A 17,129-nucleotide genomic window follows, 5' to 3' on the forward strand; every position below is an offset into this window, starting at 1 on the left:
TTATAATTTAATATAAGAATTTATTAATTAAAGTAACAAAGTGGTGTATGGCTAGCCTAACCGTGTATAGTGTCATGTAATAGAAACAATTTTCCCTTTGATCCAAGAAAAATAAAAAAGCTTAGACATTAGCTTCTTCAGCTAAGACCTTCAATTATTGTAAAAAGGATCTGATCTTGAACTCTAGGAGGAGAGATGGGGAGGAGAGATGGGCCAAGTCATCGTAATACTGTGCGATTCATTTTGCAATGATATTGACTTCTTGTTTTCTCACATCTTTAAGCCATTCTGGATCTTCTTTAGTAGAGAACCTTAGGTCCACATGGTGAGCCCCTATTAGTAAAATCCAATAAAAAACCATCAGCTGAAAAGCACATCAAACAGAGTAGAAGATGCTCTAGTGTATGATAAAATCTCTTTTCAACACACCACTTTTGTGCAAAAATTGTAACTTGCTCTTGAAGTCATGATTTATGGGTTGGAAAATATGACTTCAAGTCACAAATTCAATTAAAAAAAATGCATATATACAATACACGTAACAAGCATGTTTAAAACATTTTTCTTTGAAATTAAGAGCAAAATTATAATAATTTTGTTTTTGAATGAAGCAAAAAGTAAAGACTTATTTTATTCTATCTCAACATGCAGGGTTGCAATTGTACATATATGATACCATAACAATAAAATATACTTTTATATATTTATGTTTTTTTTTAAATTAATAAAAAGGATTACAAACCTTCTTTTGCAACGATAGCAACTATGCTCTTGGATATATTCTTTAGCACCCTACCAAAACCGCGAAGAGATTTTTCAATTATATAAACATATTTTTTGAACTTTATCAAGTTACCTCGACCAAATCAGAATGAAGAAAGAGAGTGAAAGAATTGAGAGAGATCATACCCTCCTCCACTCCAAGGGTCCCTTAAGCCATTAAAGAAGATAATGTTGCTCCAAAACCTTTTCAAAACCCTCTTGATATCCTGGATAAAATAGACATAAAAAATGTTTCAAGCATGAAAAATGATCAATGATGAGACAACATGAGAAATGATATACCCACATGGCCACCAAACTCAGTAGTAATCCAATCAGGTCTAGGTATAATGCCGTAGTTCAATTTGCAAAAAGTGACACGATTATCGTAGTTCCAATGAGACTCTGGGAATGTGCTCTCTTTATTGTTTCCACCCATTGGCATTATCATCTCCGTACATGCCTGCACAAAATCTCATAATTGGATTGATTTATCTTTATTACTTCAGCACATTTTGATTGTGATTTTTTTTATGAGTAAAAAATTATCTTTAATTAGAAAAAACCGAAAGAAGTTACAATAAACAAATAAGTTTTATTCTTAAAAAAAAAAAAAGATATTAAAGCGCCATAATAGATTAGTATTTAAATTTTTTGTTCTAATAAACAAAGAGTCTGAATTTGGTAAGGATGAGATATAAAACCCATATTTTACACCATCTAATAAAAGATTGACACATCAGCAATTACTTAAAATTCAATACATTTTACTATATCTAATAACATCTCAGTAAATTTTTAATTTGGTTAAATTTATATATGAGTATTAGAATTAATTGGATGTAGTTGTACTTATTCTTAAGTATATAATAAGAATATGTGGTATATTAGGATTGAAAGTGTAAAATATGGGTTTTACACCACATCTTTATATAATTTAATATAATTAACAAACATGTATAAAATGGAATTGCTGACTTTGTTAGTCCCGTCAAAATCCTTGAGCCCAGACAAAGTTAGTATACTTGAGCCCAGATCTGGTTTGATCTATGGGTTATCTTCATCCCCAAAACAAAGCCCAAGAAGAAAGTTGCCGGTCTTTTTGGGTTATAAAATACAAGAGGCTTAAGGTCAATTACTTAATAGAAAGAATTTGAGTCCAAGAGACTTGGAATCATGGAATAATTTTATTTGCCCAAAAACTTTTAGAGGGTAAATCAAAACTGAAGATCATCCTCCTCTAAATTAAAAATAAAGGCCCATAAAAAAATCTTAAGTATTATATAAATTATAAAATCTATCCTCTTACCCAATTTTTATTGTCTATGCCATGAATTTTGTTGTAAATTGATATATCAAAATTTGGTGGGTTCTAGTTAGATCAATTGGTAAAATTTCTGATGGTTAAATAAGAAATCTAAGGTTCAATTCTTGTCTACATATTTTTTGATTGAAACTTTCTCTCTCTATATATATAATTTGAATGGAGCCTAAATTTGACGAGATAAAACAAGGAGAAGACTTCTGCAGTTCTAGTGAATACCGAGTCATGAAGTTTCAAAATGTAAATGAGCTCCTTGTCGGTGAAAGGGAAAGGATTTTGCAAAACTATGACACATACACAATTTTAAACAATGTTTGAACATCCCAAGAAAAATGGTCAAACAATGGTTCCTTCGAATCCTTCCCCAATTCATAATTTCACATGCACTACTTTGTATTGGATGCCAATTGCCGACACTACCTGCCCGGCAGTGCTAGAGCTTACTAAGAGCACTTGCAGCAGTGGAGTTAAATAGCTATATAGCTATTTTAGTTTCACCAAAACACGAAAAAGAAGCATGCAGCAGTGGAGCTAAATCTATATTTTTTTAGCTCATTGCTACAGTGCACATCTATAGATAGATGTGCACTATTCATGAGAGCTAAAAAAATTAATTTTTTATTTTGTGTTCACATTACTTTTTTATTGTGGTGTTTTTATTGTAGTGAGATTTATTATTTTATTGTGGTAGATATATTATTTTATTGTGATGTTTATATTATTTTATTGTGTTGAAAGCTAAAATAGATCCACTGCTGCAGCATGTGTGTAGGTAAAATAGATAAAGTAACTTTTGGTGGAGCTAAATTGCTAAATTTTTAGCTCCACTGCTGTGAATGCTCTAAGAAAGGACAAAATTTATGTATATTACTTAGATGTTGTTTCTTAGGTTCCCTAAATTTTGTTATGTGAATATTTCTTTTCATAGGATGGAAGTGTATTTTTTAATTAAGTAGTAACATGGTTGAATTTTTAGAAGAAAGCCTAAAGAACAGCACCTAAAGTACTGTACCTAAGTTTTGCCTAGTAAGAAGTTAGAGGAAAAAGGTTTCGTAGCTCAATTCACCGCTAGTTGTAATTATCAAATTAAAAAATGATAATGATGCTAAAAGTTTTGTAACTGAATTAACACCTTTTCATATACAAAATGCCTAGAGGTTCGGGGGAAAAAATATTAGCAGCATATTGTAATTATCTCAATAATAATAGAGCACACATTGACCATCTATTTTTTTTTTTTAATTTATAAAAAATTGAAAAAGTTATAAAAAAATGATTACTTTATCATTTTTCTATACAAAATTTCAGGAGTAAAACTAATATTCTTTAGCCTATGGCCCTATAGGTCTAAAGAGACAATGGTAATTACCAGGTATAAATAATGGTAAAGTTCAACTTTTGCAAGTGAGGCACATGCTCTTCTTGGATACTCTCACAATTCACATGCTCTCTTTATTAGTAAAGATTTTTTGATTCAAACTTACGAAAGTGTTTCCTCTTTAGTGGGTTGAAGAGCTTCCTTTTTCAGTGGACGTGGTCGGAAGTCGGATTCTTCATAGTTTGCATCGTAATAGTACTTATTTAAGAGTGAGAAAAATCAAATATCCATTCTTATTATAGTAAGTCATACGATTCATAAGTCATACCTCTCCATTTAAACAAAAAATAGAATAAAATAAAATTAAAATTAAAATTTTAGGAAGACAACATTTTGAAAAGAGTAAAATATTTACCAGTCTATCAGGGAATATTCTCAAAGTGACCACAAATCACAATATGATTTTAAAGAAAAAAAAAAAGTTCTTGAAAATGAAACTGCATTCCCCTCCCCCTAATATCATTTATCATTACTAGTGTTATTGTTGTTAAAAGTGTGACAAAGAATCTGAAAAAGGGTGACAATAGATTTGGATAAGATATGAGTAATTACTGAGTTATCAAATTTTATTTTAATGTAACGCTGATGTGACGGCACATATATTAGTTTATATGGCACAAAAAAAAAAAAGTATATTATATTTGGGTCATTAGTCACGTTGAAATTTTTTATCTATAACTTAACTATAAAAACTATTTTGATATAATACTAAAAAGTTAGAGACTAAATTAACACATTTGAAAAGTTAAGGACCAGATTGACACACAACCTAAAAGTTAGAGACCAAATATGTAATTTATCAAAAAAAAAAAAATTGTGTTATTCTAACCTTATGACATTATCACAATTTAGAGAGTATCATTCTGTTCAAGGATTTTATTTCCCCTTACATGCCAGATTTTGCACATGAGATGTAAGTGTTTGAAACTCGAATATATATATATATATATATATATATATATATATATATATATATATATATATATATTATAATAAAAATTTTATTCTAATCTAATTTAAGTATATAATTGTATATGTGTGTGAAACTTCTTCTACTTTGCCCCATACGCCCTACAAGTCTCTATACTTATAGAGTGACCATCGCATCAAGGTTATGTGGTAGTTTTGAAACTCGAATTTGATTTTTATAGCATTATACATGATAGATTATTATTTTGGTAATTTCATTTTTTGCAATTAATATTTACTTTATTGAGCTATGGCACAGACTAAATATGGCAAGGAAAACAATATTATCATATTTCATATCTCAATTAACTTTACTTTCAAAGCTTTTTAACGGCCAAAAAAATAGAAAAACTGGATTCTATAACATGCGAGATTTCATGTATGAGACATGAATATCTGGTCATATGAGCCTTTTTGGGTTTTGAGCTATAGAGATGAAAAGTAATCTGTAATCCACTTCTATAATAAACATTTACTTATTAAATGATATCTGTAATCTTAAAATATGTAAAGAAATATATAAAAATAAAGCATGTATGGTCAAAGAAACTTTTGTGAGGTGGAATTTTGTTTAAAAAAAAAAAACCAGTTCAATTGATTTCATTAGTCTAAAACTTTGACTCAAATGAAAAGTGAAAACTAATCAATTCATGCTTCTATCAATTCAACTATTATTGAGGACTCTTTTTTTCGCCCAATGTAGCACTACTTCATTGGCAACATTTCATTGGCAACCCATGTCATATCAAAATATTATTAATTTTTTGGGTAAATCTCTATAAAGCCCAAAATAAACTTATATCTCATGGATTGGGATCGCATGGCCCACAAGATCCTTACTTCAAGAGACGAATTCATGGTCCACATTTCCTTTTCATCAATTGGGATCATAACCCCACGACATCATCAACATCAACATATGAATTGGGCTTAAGTAATGAATCAAAACTTATGGCCCATATTACCTCTTTTACACTCATGGCAATCAGTTTCTTTAACAAGAGCCCATATTTACACAAAATTACAACAAAACCCGAGGTACGTCATCTCATCTTCGGCTTATGATCCAAGCTCATGAATCTCTTTGGGGAAACTTTGGGAGTCGTGGTTTGGAGGGTCAAGAGGTATGTTCAATAAAGCTCCAGCGGTTTAAAGTTGATGAAAGAAACATGTTGCTTGGCGTGTCTTCTTCAACTCCCTAAACTCTGACGAGTCCGTGTGTAGTGGGTAACATATGGTAATCATCTCTTATCACATAGCATTTTAGATGATAAAATTCCCCATTGCTCTTTTCTTAAAACTTATACTCAATATCCCCAACCATCTAACTGCTGGGAAAATAACTGTCCATTCAATCCCCAGCTATTGCTATACAAATTTAGAAACTTCATTATATTATTCTACATAAATCTAATTACTACTTTTAGCTAAAATCCAACTCAAACACATGGCCTAATCTGATTGGCTATCTTTTATCTCCAACTATATGCAAAATATTTATTAAATCTGTCATACCTAGCTGTTGTCTGCCATAATCAGACCATTAAATCTCTAAAGCTCCATTAACTTTCAACCAATCCTTCTATTACTAATGGAACCTTGCACTAAAAACACAAACACCTAAAAGGGATAACATTTTTAGCAGAACCCCAATAATGTATTCAGCACTTGACGCCTGGCTGAGAGTGATATCATCAGCCAATTAATGTTGAAATCCCAGCTGCCAGCTGCTATACCCAAAATAGCAAGATACCCTTGAAAGAGATCTTATCATTTTCAGCTAAATTTATAAAGTAAATGCTGAATGTCCTCTCCAACAATCTGAAACCACCCAGCTGACCTCATTTGCTTTTGTCCAAAGTAACAGCTGTCTTATGACAGCTGTGACAGCTGTCTCATGATAGATGTCACAGCTTTTCTCGACAACTGGGACAACCTTTTCAGAACAGCTGTGACAGTTGACCCTGTAGCCTGAGCATTACTTTTTTTTTTTTTCCACATTTGGCTAAAACCAAAACTAACTAAACTAACCATCTTTTTCTAGCCAAAATACCTTCATTTTCTGCTGTTCTTTCTCCAGCAGCTCTTACCAAAAACAGTAAGAATACCTTAAAGCTAAGCATACCATTTTTGCCCAAATCTTAAGATGGATTTTCTGAATATTCATTGCTATTTGGGACAGATTTTGGCTGAGATTCTTTGCTAAAATACCCCCTTAAACACAGTTAAATAGGACCCCTCATCAACACCTCAAAGGGGTACACAAAATGGAGAAGTGCAATTTTTTCACAAACCTCTGTATACCCTCTCCCTCTAATTATCTTTTGAAACTCTTAATGAAGTTCTGAGTTTTTAGTTTCAAAATCAAGAACTAAACTCTTCAGCCCGTAACTCATAAAAATGCCTTCATAAGCCCTCATCCATAATCCAGCAGAAAAGCTCAGTAGTAAATTTCAGCAACATTGCTAAACACATTGCAACACTATTACCCCTCTTATACTCATTCTCTCACTCTCCATATTCAGAAAATACACCCATCTTATTGCTCCTATCTCCAAATACGTAAACACATCTCCATACCCTTCTCTTACAAAATCTTTCCTCTTGCAAAGCAATCTTTACAACTTCTCCAACGGTTATAATCTCATATTTTTACTATCTTTAACCACCATATCTTTCATACTTTCATATATCATACATATTACAAATACTACATCCCCCAAAACATCTCTTTCCCCACTTCTCTTACACAATCTCATACACATGTACTACACCATTACATATGACTTACTACACTCTTCTAAACTCCATTCTTATACTTTTTCACTCTGAAGTTCTACTGTTTTGCTGCTCATAAACACATACCAATACTCTTCTCTATCTCTCATACTAAAAGCCCTTATTATGGAAGACACAAACTTCTAATGCTAAAGCCCTTCTTCTAGAAGGCACCAAGATCTCATATCAAAGCCCTTCTCATGGAAGGCATAAATCCATCTTACATAAGGCCCTTCTCTTAGAAGGCACAAGTACTCCATACAAAAGCCCTTCTCATGGAAGGCAACACTATTCATAACTTCACAACAACTAAAAGAGCATTGTCAAGGGGAAAACTCATTTAAGTGCATGATAAGAAGGGCAAGCTTAACTAGCCCCTACACACAACTGGGCATACTCTCTCTCCCTCCAGTTGCACCCATTTTCCCCCCTCAATCTTGAAGTTATCATGGCAAACTGCCTCTCTACCGCTAGGATCACTCTGCTGGGATATTATCAACTCACAGAAGCTGTACAGCTGGGTTACAAACCATACAAAGATAAGTGACTTTGCTTTCTTATCTTTAAATTTAGATTATTGAGTACATGATTACTTCATATTTAAATACATATTACTTTATTCCAACTACTATTACAACTATTAACCAAGGCTTAAACTCATTAAAATGCATGATAAGAGGGGCAAACTTAACTAGCCTCTACCGCTGACATTCTACTGGAATCCTATCAGCTCACTAATGCTACACAGCTGGGCTACAAACTATATGAAGATAAGTAACTTTGCTTCCATATCTTTAAATTTTCATCATTGAGTACATGATTACTTTACTTCTAAATAAATACTACTTTATTTCAACTAATATTACAACTACTAATCAAACCTATTATATCAAATGCATATTGTATATTTATTCGACCATTATCATGATTCTTAGACTTTGGCTTTAATGGTTTGGTAGGCTTAAAAGTACATCAGTAGCCGTTAGATCACGTGGCCCAATGTTGAGTTCCGGGATGCAACTCCCTAAACGAACTCGGGTCTAACAAGGTCACTCCTCCAAAGGACCACATGTGGCTAAGCAACCGAAAAAGACCCCCGAACAACTATCAATCATTAAAATTATACTAATACTTCATTTTTTCACAATGAACCGAAATAATGTTTTTATTTTTCTAGATTAGTTGTTTCGGTGATTAGCTATATTCTCATAGGCAAATAATGATTAAAAAATTAAAAAAAGAAAAAGAAAAAGAAAAAGAAAAAGGCTAGGCTGTAGCACAAATTTAAGGGTATAATCAGGTGTAGATTCACATACCTGCCAATTCTATCCTCCAAGGCCATGAGGATCAGAATCATCGTTTAGATCAAAGCACGTGGTAGCTCCACTATAGTTATAGTAGATGTTAGCTGCACCGTATAACTTTGCGAACGTATCATTTCCAGTCGTTGGATTATCGATTGCCTCACACATCTGTCCCACTCACACAAGAATAGGTCAAAAAGAACTCAGCTAAACTAAAAATAACAAGAACAAGGTAAAAAATGTGTCTATTATACCCCCTCAACTTATCTAAACTGAAGATATTAACATGAAAAAAAAATATTTATTTATTTTTAGAATCCATTTTAGGAAAATTTTGATATCGCTTTCGTTGAAATATAAAAAGCCATCGAAAAAATAAATTACTTTTTTCTTTTGTCATAAAAATTTCTAAAAATATTTCTTAAATAAATATTCTTAGGGCATCTACTAATTTTTTTTTTTATCATTTAAAAAAAAATTTGAGCTGTGCTACTTTTTAAGAGTACATAAATACCTGTTTCACTGGATAAGTTGGTAAAGGAGTTAAGAAGCTTGTAGGAGTGGGATAATCTGTCATGGTCGTGTAAAAGTATGCGGTAATAAGCCAACCTTCTAAAGAATTTGCACTGATATAGTTCCTATAAGGAAAATAAATAAATAAAAGTTAATTTCTATGAAGATAATATCTTTCAAAGTAAGCTAGAATTGTGAGAGGAATGAATCTTACTTGCATATTTTGAATGATTTACGAAGGGTCTCTAGGCCTCCGGGTTGACTTGCTTTATTTTCAATTTGATCCCATGAACGTTTGAGCACTTTGTAACAATTCTCACTTTCACTCTACATTTTCACATATAACCAAAAAGATAATTTACTCTTCAAATTATTTGACATCGTATTGGTCATTATCATGAATTAAAAAAAAAAAGTATTTGTCATTATCATTATTCATTAATCAATAAAAGAAAGAAAAAGAGTTAATTGTCCTTATATCAGATATTAATTGTCCTTATACACATAGTAGAAGTGAGGTGGTTTATATAATTCCGGAATGTATACATTATTATTGTTTTCTTGTTATACAATATGTATAAACAAGGTAATTACTTGGCTCCTACAAATAAAAATAAAAAAGATAATTACTTGGCTTAGAATCTATCTAGAATCTCATCTTTTAATGTCTTTTAGCTGGGTCAAAAATGTAAATAAAAAAGCGAGTGAGAAAGAGAAAGACCCTGAAGTCCTTGGTGACAATGTTGTTGAAGCTATATGAGGATGTAATATTCTCAAAATTGAGGATAGGTGAAGAAGATGCCAAGGCTCCAATAGTTATATGCGGGTACTTCAATCTAAACCATGCTGCTAGCATTGAAAAGCCAACGAACTCAATTTAGGGTCCGTTTAGATAGAACTTATTATTGAAAATTGAAAATACTATAATAAAATAATTTTTAAATGTGTGAATAGTACCGTGGGACCCATTTTTAATGAAAAAGTGGCTAAAATGTGATATTTGCCGTCCCATAAACAGTGCACAAGTGCACTGTTCACACAGAAAAGTCAAAAGTTATGGCTACTGTTCATGAATAGTAGCCGTAACTGACAATTTGTCGTGCTAAAAAAGAAACGTGAAAACGTGAAACGCAACCAAATTTAATCCGTATCCAAATGAATACTTAATATCCCCACTATGTTCCAATAATATTCATTATTTTTCAGATGAACAATTGAATCGGGACAAAAGTTCTACCAAGGAAAAGAAAGCAAAAGGACCTGATGTAAGATTGTTACTTACTTCCACCATATGAGCCCCCAAACACAACAACAGGACTGTCGGTTGCCGATAAGTTTTTCTTCAGATCAGTGATCACAGTGGCATAATCTGCCAACGCCTGTGTTGAGCTCAGATATCCAAGTGTACTTGCATTGCTGTAAGCCACATCTTTATGACCCCCAGATGGAATGGATTTCCCATAGAACCTATGCTGCAATTTATAGCATTATCCAAGACACTTTTACACAATGTTTTAGTCTCAACTTTTTTGGAGTTACTATTAATCCTTAACAATTAGTTAGTATCAGCATATGTATTCCTTTTCCTCTATTCTATTCTATCCAAAATCAAAAGCTCGGTTACTTCTGTAATTGACTTCTTGAATATCAATAACATAATGGAATTTCGATTAAAAATTCAAGACTTAGTATATAATTAACATATTTCTATTCTCTAGTATGAATCAAAGTTACCTCGATGAAAACAAGAAGGGCTTTAAAATGGGGTGCCTTTTCGAACATAAAACCTGTGTTCTGAGCAATTCCTTCAATATCTCCTTCATTTCCCGTGTAGACAAAGATTGGAGCATTGTTATGAGCACCACCCCAGAACGTGTCATTTATGAGATACCTTTGTTGAAAGGTTTGGTAGCTCTTGGGATTGAAATTGAAGTGGTCAAGGATTTGGGTGAAATACTTGGTTTTGTAAAGCTGATTTTTGGTAGAAAGTGCAGCTGAGAGCTGCTCAGGCCGAACGATTGAAGAAGGGAATCTAGGTGTGATTTTGGCTATTGAAACTGTAGATGACAACAAAGTGAAGAAAAAAAACCATAGAAACACAAACCCAGTTGCCATTTCTATGTTGTGTAGGAAAAGAGTGAAGGATGGATGTTCCTAAATTGAGACTTGAGAGAGGAGATTCGCTAGGAAGAGTGTGTAGTCCACGCTTTTGTATAGAATAATAAGGCAAGAAGGTAGGGTAGGCGGCTGAATTATAGGAAAACTTGTATGGTGGAACTATTGACTATTTTTATCTGGAAGTGGCTCTGGGAAACTAGTTATCAAACGATAAGAGAGACGTTGGTCCCAGATCTCTTTTGAGAGAAAAGTATCTCATGGGCGGACCCCAAAGGAATTTTTTTTTAAATAACTATAAAATCAAAACTATATCATTAGTAAACAAAGGTTTGAAACAAATTTGGTTTCTAACAAATCGAGTCCAGAGAACTCGATTTTGGGCTTATGAATCGAGTATAATGTACTCGATTTGTTCATCTGACAGCAGCTGAGGTGGACAGGGAGTCCACGTCGACCTAGAAATCGAGTCCATTGGACTCGAATTAGGAAATTGAGTCCATTGGACTCGAATTAGGAAATCGAGTCCATTGGACTCGATTTCTTTGAACGTCCACTTGTCCCACATAACTTTTCCAAATAATCCCTCAATTTCCAAACACTCTCACCGTCTCCCTCAGTCTCACTCTCAAATCTCTCTCAGTCTCCACCGTCTCTCTCAGTCTCACTGTCAATCCTCTCTCAACCGTCTCCACCTTCTCTCTCAGTCTCACTATCAAATCTCTCTCAGTCTCCACCGTCTCTGTCAGCGACACTACACCGTCTCTCAAAAACACCCACACCGTCTCTCAAACACTCTCCCACCGTCTCTCCACACACCCAAATTCGACCCAAAGACCCAAACCATCCCACCACCACCGCAGTGAACCCAACCCAAATCCGACCCAAACCATCTCCACCCAACCCAAATCCGACCCAAACCATCTCCACCCAACCCAAATCCGACCCAAACCATCTCCACCACCACCGCAGTGAACCCATCCCACAATAAACCCACAACGAACCCATCGGCACCACCATCAAACCCGCACCACATATGCCGATGTCCACTGCTCCACGGTGATCCATTCACACTCCGACTCACTCCGCCTCTCCTATGAGGACATCTGGCTCTCCTTCGTGCAAGTGAGTTTTTCAAATTTGAAGGAGTTTGAGAGGTTTTTTTTTTTTGCCTTATTTTCTTTTTGTTTGAAGAGTTAGGTTCCTGTTTAACTGAATTAGGGTTTTGTTGTTGTTAGGTTATAGGAATTTAGTGTTTAGAGTCGTTGAATTTGAGTTGGAGTGTGTTAGGTTTTTGTTGTTATAGTTTTTTAGGGTTTGGGTTTAATGCTTGTACAAGCTTGTCTTAATTTTCAGACTAGGCATAATTTTTAATTTTTGCATTTCATTCGAATTGAGCTTTTTGAATTTGAAATGATTTTGTTATATATATATATATATATATATATATATATATCAGTTTGAAACTTGAAATTAATGGACTTATCCTCATGCCCAGGAGGCTGTTTAGCAAATTCTTCTAAAGCAAACGTGAAATTGATGATATATATATATATATATATATATATATATATATATATATCAGTTTGTTATATTTCTTTTGTCTTTTTTTTTTCTTGCAAGATTTGGACAATATTTACTAAGCCTTAAGCCACTGATTACAATCATCAAGCCAAGTCTGGGTGGTGAATACTCATTCATAGTCATAAGCTAAGAAAAGGACATCTAGAAACTCATTTATCATTTGTATGCTTCACGATCACCACAGGACACTTCACATGCTTGGCACAGTATTCACTCACACTCCCAAGAAGAGCCCTGCTAATATAAAAAGAGAAGTCATTTCTTTGATCCTAATAGACAAAGAAACCCAAAATAATATGAATAAGGTAGAGTTCTGAGTTAATTGAAAATGATTATCATCACTCAAAAGTTTCAAACAATACCACAAACTTAATGTCTATTTTGGTACCTCTTAAAAAAACCATATCCATGGCTTCTCATTACTAGGGTGTCAGCCCCAAGTTTGTTCACGATACTACATATCACATCCTTGGCTTCTCCACTTCCAGTTATTTTCTCCACGTTTATCTGCACAGAGTCCATCAATAACTGATCAATACTAGGAACACTCTTCTTTTCACAATATTTTTCATTACTTGTTAAGGTGGTAAGATGTGATTGAAACAATATCATTTTCATACTACCCATCACTAAACAACTGTAATTATAAACCAATGACAATAATTTATTTAAGTAGTTATGAAATTGTTTATGTCCCTGTACTTTTTGAACTAAAAAGGCTGGTGTATCAAAGAAGAGAGGTTTACATTGGTGCCATAGCTCCTGATGACAGATTCTGCTCTTGTCATCACTGAATTCACTAGGTCACTGCCATATTTTTCCAAGGCTGAAATAACATCACTGGAAAACACATACCTTGTAAAATCAAGTAATCTTTCTCTATCAATATGGATGCACTAAAAATTGGCCATAGAAATCACTTCTTGCAGACTAATTTTGTTGTTTCATTTCAGTTCAAATCGAGATTAAACTAAAATCATATAGTGACTTTATATTCTGTAGTAATCAAGACTATAAAAACTTCTTCAAAGTGAGAAACAATTGCAAACCTGCAGCATCAAAGGAGGTGTATACAGGAGGTGGTGGTTTCACATAGAGAAGCACATGGGTGTTCCTGCTATTATGAGAAACAAGGTTGCTAAGACACCATGATAAGGCATGCATGCTCTCCTTGCTCTCATCCACTGCCACCACAATCTTGCTCTTTGTGTTCTTCATATATGTTCCTTCCATTCTCTAGGACCTTAAAAAAAGTGTTTAGCCTCAAGTCTCTAATATATATGGCTCTTAGGAATTTCCCAGCCTTAAAATGTTGATAACAAAGAGAATAGGAATCAACATTTATAGCTGTTAGTTGTTGTGGGTTTTGTTAGTCATTGTTTTCTAGTTTTCAAGTAAGCAAGGAATTTTAGATTAATTTACATAAAATTTACAATATTATTTGTCATGGGTTCGAAACTAAAAAGGCTGTCTAATAGTCAAACATTAATGAAAATATAACAAAACAAGTGGAAAAACCTTTTTGGTTAGGATGAACATTATTAAACCTAAACCAAAACCAATAGTCATGCTATGTTTTTTTCTGGTACATCTTAAGGTCAACATCTTGCTGAGCAAAGCTTAGCCACTTAACCAAATATCTAACTAGCCAAATGGAGCTTTTTTTCCTTTTTTTTTATTTATAGAGAAAGCCACGTGGAGCTAAGCATACTATATATGTTGTATTCATAAGCTGATCCAATAATCCACTAGCAGGTGTCACATTCTTCATGAATGATTTTATACTGTCTTATTCCTTGAGAGAGTAAGTACCAAGTTTCCCTGACATATTCCAGAATTTGCTGTACTATGTTCTTGGATCCACAGCAAATTTTAATGCTGAAGGAAAAAATGCTTTCTACAAAACTCTGATGTTGCAGAAAACAATAAGTAATCATGCATGTTGTTTGTTGTTTTTTTGTACTATTGTCATTTATAATCAGAATGGACAGTAACCATTGCTGGATAGTTCATTGATAACATTGTTGTAATATGAGAAAAAGTGTCATATTACTAGATGGTTAAAATTAAATGAGCATATATTTAGTTGGTTTTGTCATGGGTCGTATAATTAGTATCTACTAGGTAGAGCACAGCCAATCAAGGAATGAACAATTGTCATCCAGAACACTTTCATTTTGTTATAATTATGGTTTACCCTTTTTTTTTTGCTGAATAAATACTTTATTGTTAAAAAAAACTCCACCCAAAACAGGAGAGAAACAAAAAGATCGGGCTAGAATCACCCATCTCTAACAAAGGCCTGAGATACATGAGAAGGCAAATTGGAGATGGGAACTGGCCCAGACCAATTCACAAGAGTTGCCCATTGGGCGAGCAAATGTGTAGATACATTACCCTTTCTATGAACAAAAGAAAATTCAACATTTGAAAAGCTATTAACAAATTACAAAATATCTTCAAACATGTTAAGTTTTTTGGACAAATGATCATTTATCATGGTGTTATAAAAAGTGGTGCTAAGTTTAAATCATGTTTCCACTCTAACTCAAATTTAAAAAGTTAAATGTACTACCTGTGCAATTGGTAATATATTAATGGATAGTTGCTTCGTGTTATTGTCTTGATAGTTGATCGAGTCTAAGAAACTCGAAATGTTAGTTTGTTAATTACTTTGAAAACAATGTTAACTAACGAATATGTTTGAAAATGGGTGTCTTATGCCAATTTTCTCCTTTTGGTTTTGTTTTTGTTACAGAGAAATCGAGTGTTAAAGAGTCAAGTTCACGTGGAACTCAAGTTTCTGATACTCAAGTTGCTACAGTGAAATCGAGTTTAAGAAACTTGAGATGTTAGTTTGCTAATTAGTTTGAAAACGATGTTAACTAAGAAATATGTTTGAAAATTATCTTTATATGCCAATTTTCTCCTTGCAATGTCACCCAAACTTACCTAGTAGTTTTAAGTTGATGTCTTCTATTTAGCTAGTTTTTCTATTCACTTGATTTTATCTTATTGACATAAATATTATCTCTTATGGAGCTTGTGTGCATAGTGGTATTTGGAGAATTGTGCAATAAATTAGGCTATACATTGAGATCCTTGCCAATTTATCTTGAATATGGGCTTATATTACTCGACTCCCTAAAATTTGTGTAGTATGGTTGCCGTTGCTGAGGTGGTTGATGAGTTCGGTCCTAGTCCCAGGGTTCCTTCGGTGTTAAGGTTTCTAACTGAACATCGATCGTCCGCTGTTTGGGAAGGCAAGGTAAAATTAAAATCGACGACCTATTGAATTTCTATATTCTTTTCTTATCCTTTTACATTATGTTGATTTTTTTTTTCATTTCTAAAATCCTAAGTTTGTCAATGGTATCACTAGCTTTGAATGCATAGTCATGCCCATTAGTTGGATTGAGTTAGATTGCTTATGCTCTTGCAAAATGGTCGCTTAATAATTATCTACCTCTATCATTTTCGTTTTAGGCTATAATCCTTATTTTGTTGATGTAATTCTTCTTGAGCATAACCTTAATCTTGATATATAGCTCTTGTATTTTTGGTTTTTGTATAAAAAAAATAAGGAGGCTACAAACGCTTTGTTAAATAAGTTGTCATAAACTCATGGAAATTCCAATTAAAGAACTTATAGTCTATTTTGTGATCAATAGCTATAATCATTTATACAAAGGTTATGGCATATTGCATCTCATCACCATGGTTCTATCATGTGCAGGATCCGGGGGTATTGAAATGTCGTGGTCGTAATGAGGAGTTTCGAAAATGAAGCCCGATGGTGGATGATCGCGTCCTCGACATTGTCAAGAGAATTGGATTAGAGGGGCTGTATAGGACCCCATTTAGAGAGCTTGATCATAACTTGATAACGGCCTTTGTTGAGCGATGGCGGCTTGAAACCCACACCTTCCACCTTCCACATGGTGAGATGACGATCACATTACAAGACGTGGAGGTTCTGTTGGGGATTCCAATCGATGGTGAGGCAATTGTTGGAACTTATGCCTTGACGTGGGCTGTTGAATGTGAGCAAATGCTTGGAATTGTTACTAATTCTGTGGTGCTTAAAGGACAGAGGATCCAAATCAAGAAGCTACTCGAAAAAATTGACCAAGGGTTGCCCGATGGTGCAAAAGAGGTTGCTGTGCATCAGTATGCACAATGTTATATTCTAGCACTCCTAGGGGACACAATTTTCGCTGACAAGTCTAGCGATAGGGTGCATACGATGTGGTTGCAGATGTTGAGGGACCTTCACAATCCACCTCGGTACAGTTGGGGGAGTGCTTGCCTTGCATGGTTGTACAGAGAGTTATGCAGGGCAACCGACAAAAAGGCTAGTCAGATTGGTGGGGCCTTGATACTCGTTCAGTATTGGGCATAG

General features: G+C 33.8%; 2 protein-coding genes and 1 pseudogene across 2 annotated transcripts; 1 reads left to right on the plus strand and 2 right to left on the minus strand.

Annotated features, from left to right (window-relative positions):
- On the minus strand, positions 1-11,320 carry LOC142609831 (uncharacterized; annotated as a pseudogene).
- A 1,556-nt stretch (positions 11,321-12,876) lies between these two features.
- On the minus strand, positions 12,877-14,096 carry LOC142609506 (universal stress protein PHOS32-like). The gene is made up of 4 exons (XM_075781100.1): positions 13,767-14,096; positions 13,474-13,582; positions 13,116-13,234; positions 12,877-12,961 (listed from the first exon to the last, which is right to left on the minus strand). Exons 1-4 carry the CDS (start codon positions 13,958-13,960, stop codon positions 12,877-12,879), a joined length of 507 nt encoding a protein of 168 aa, XP_075637215.1. The 5' UTR covers positions 13,961-14,096.
- Positions 14,097-16,520: 2,424 nt separating this feature from the next.
- Positions 16,521-17,129, plus strand: LOC142608744 (serine/threonine-protein phosphatase 7 long form homolog). Its single transcript, XM_075780429.1, has one exon. The coding sequence runs from the start codon at positions 16,521-16,523 to the stop codon at positions 17,127-17,129; it is 609 nt and encodes a 202-aa protein (XP_075636544.1).

Source organism: Castanea sativa, chromosome 9 (genome assembly GCF_040712315.1).
Source record: "Castanea sativa cultivar Marrone di Chiusa Pesio chromosome 9, ASM4071231v1".
NCBI lineage: Eukaryota > Viridiplantae > Streptophyta > Magnoliopsida > Fagales > Fagaceae > Castanea > Castanea sativa.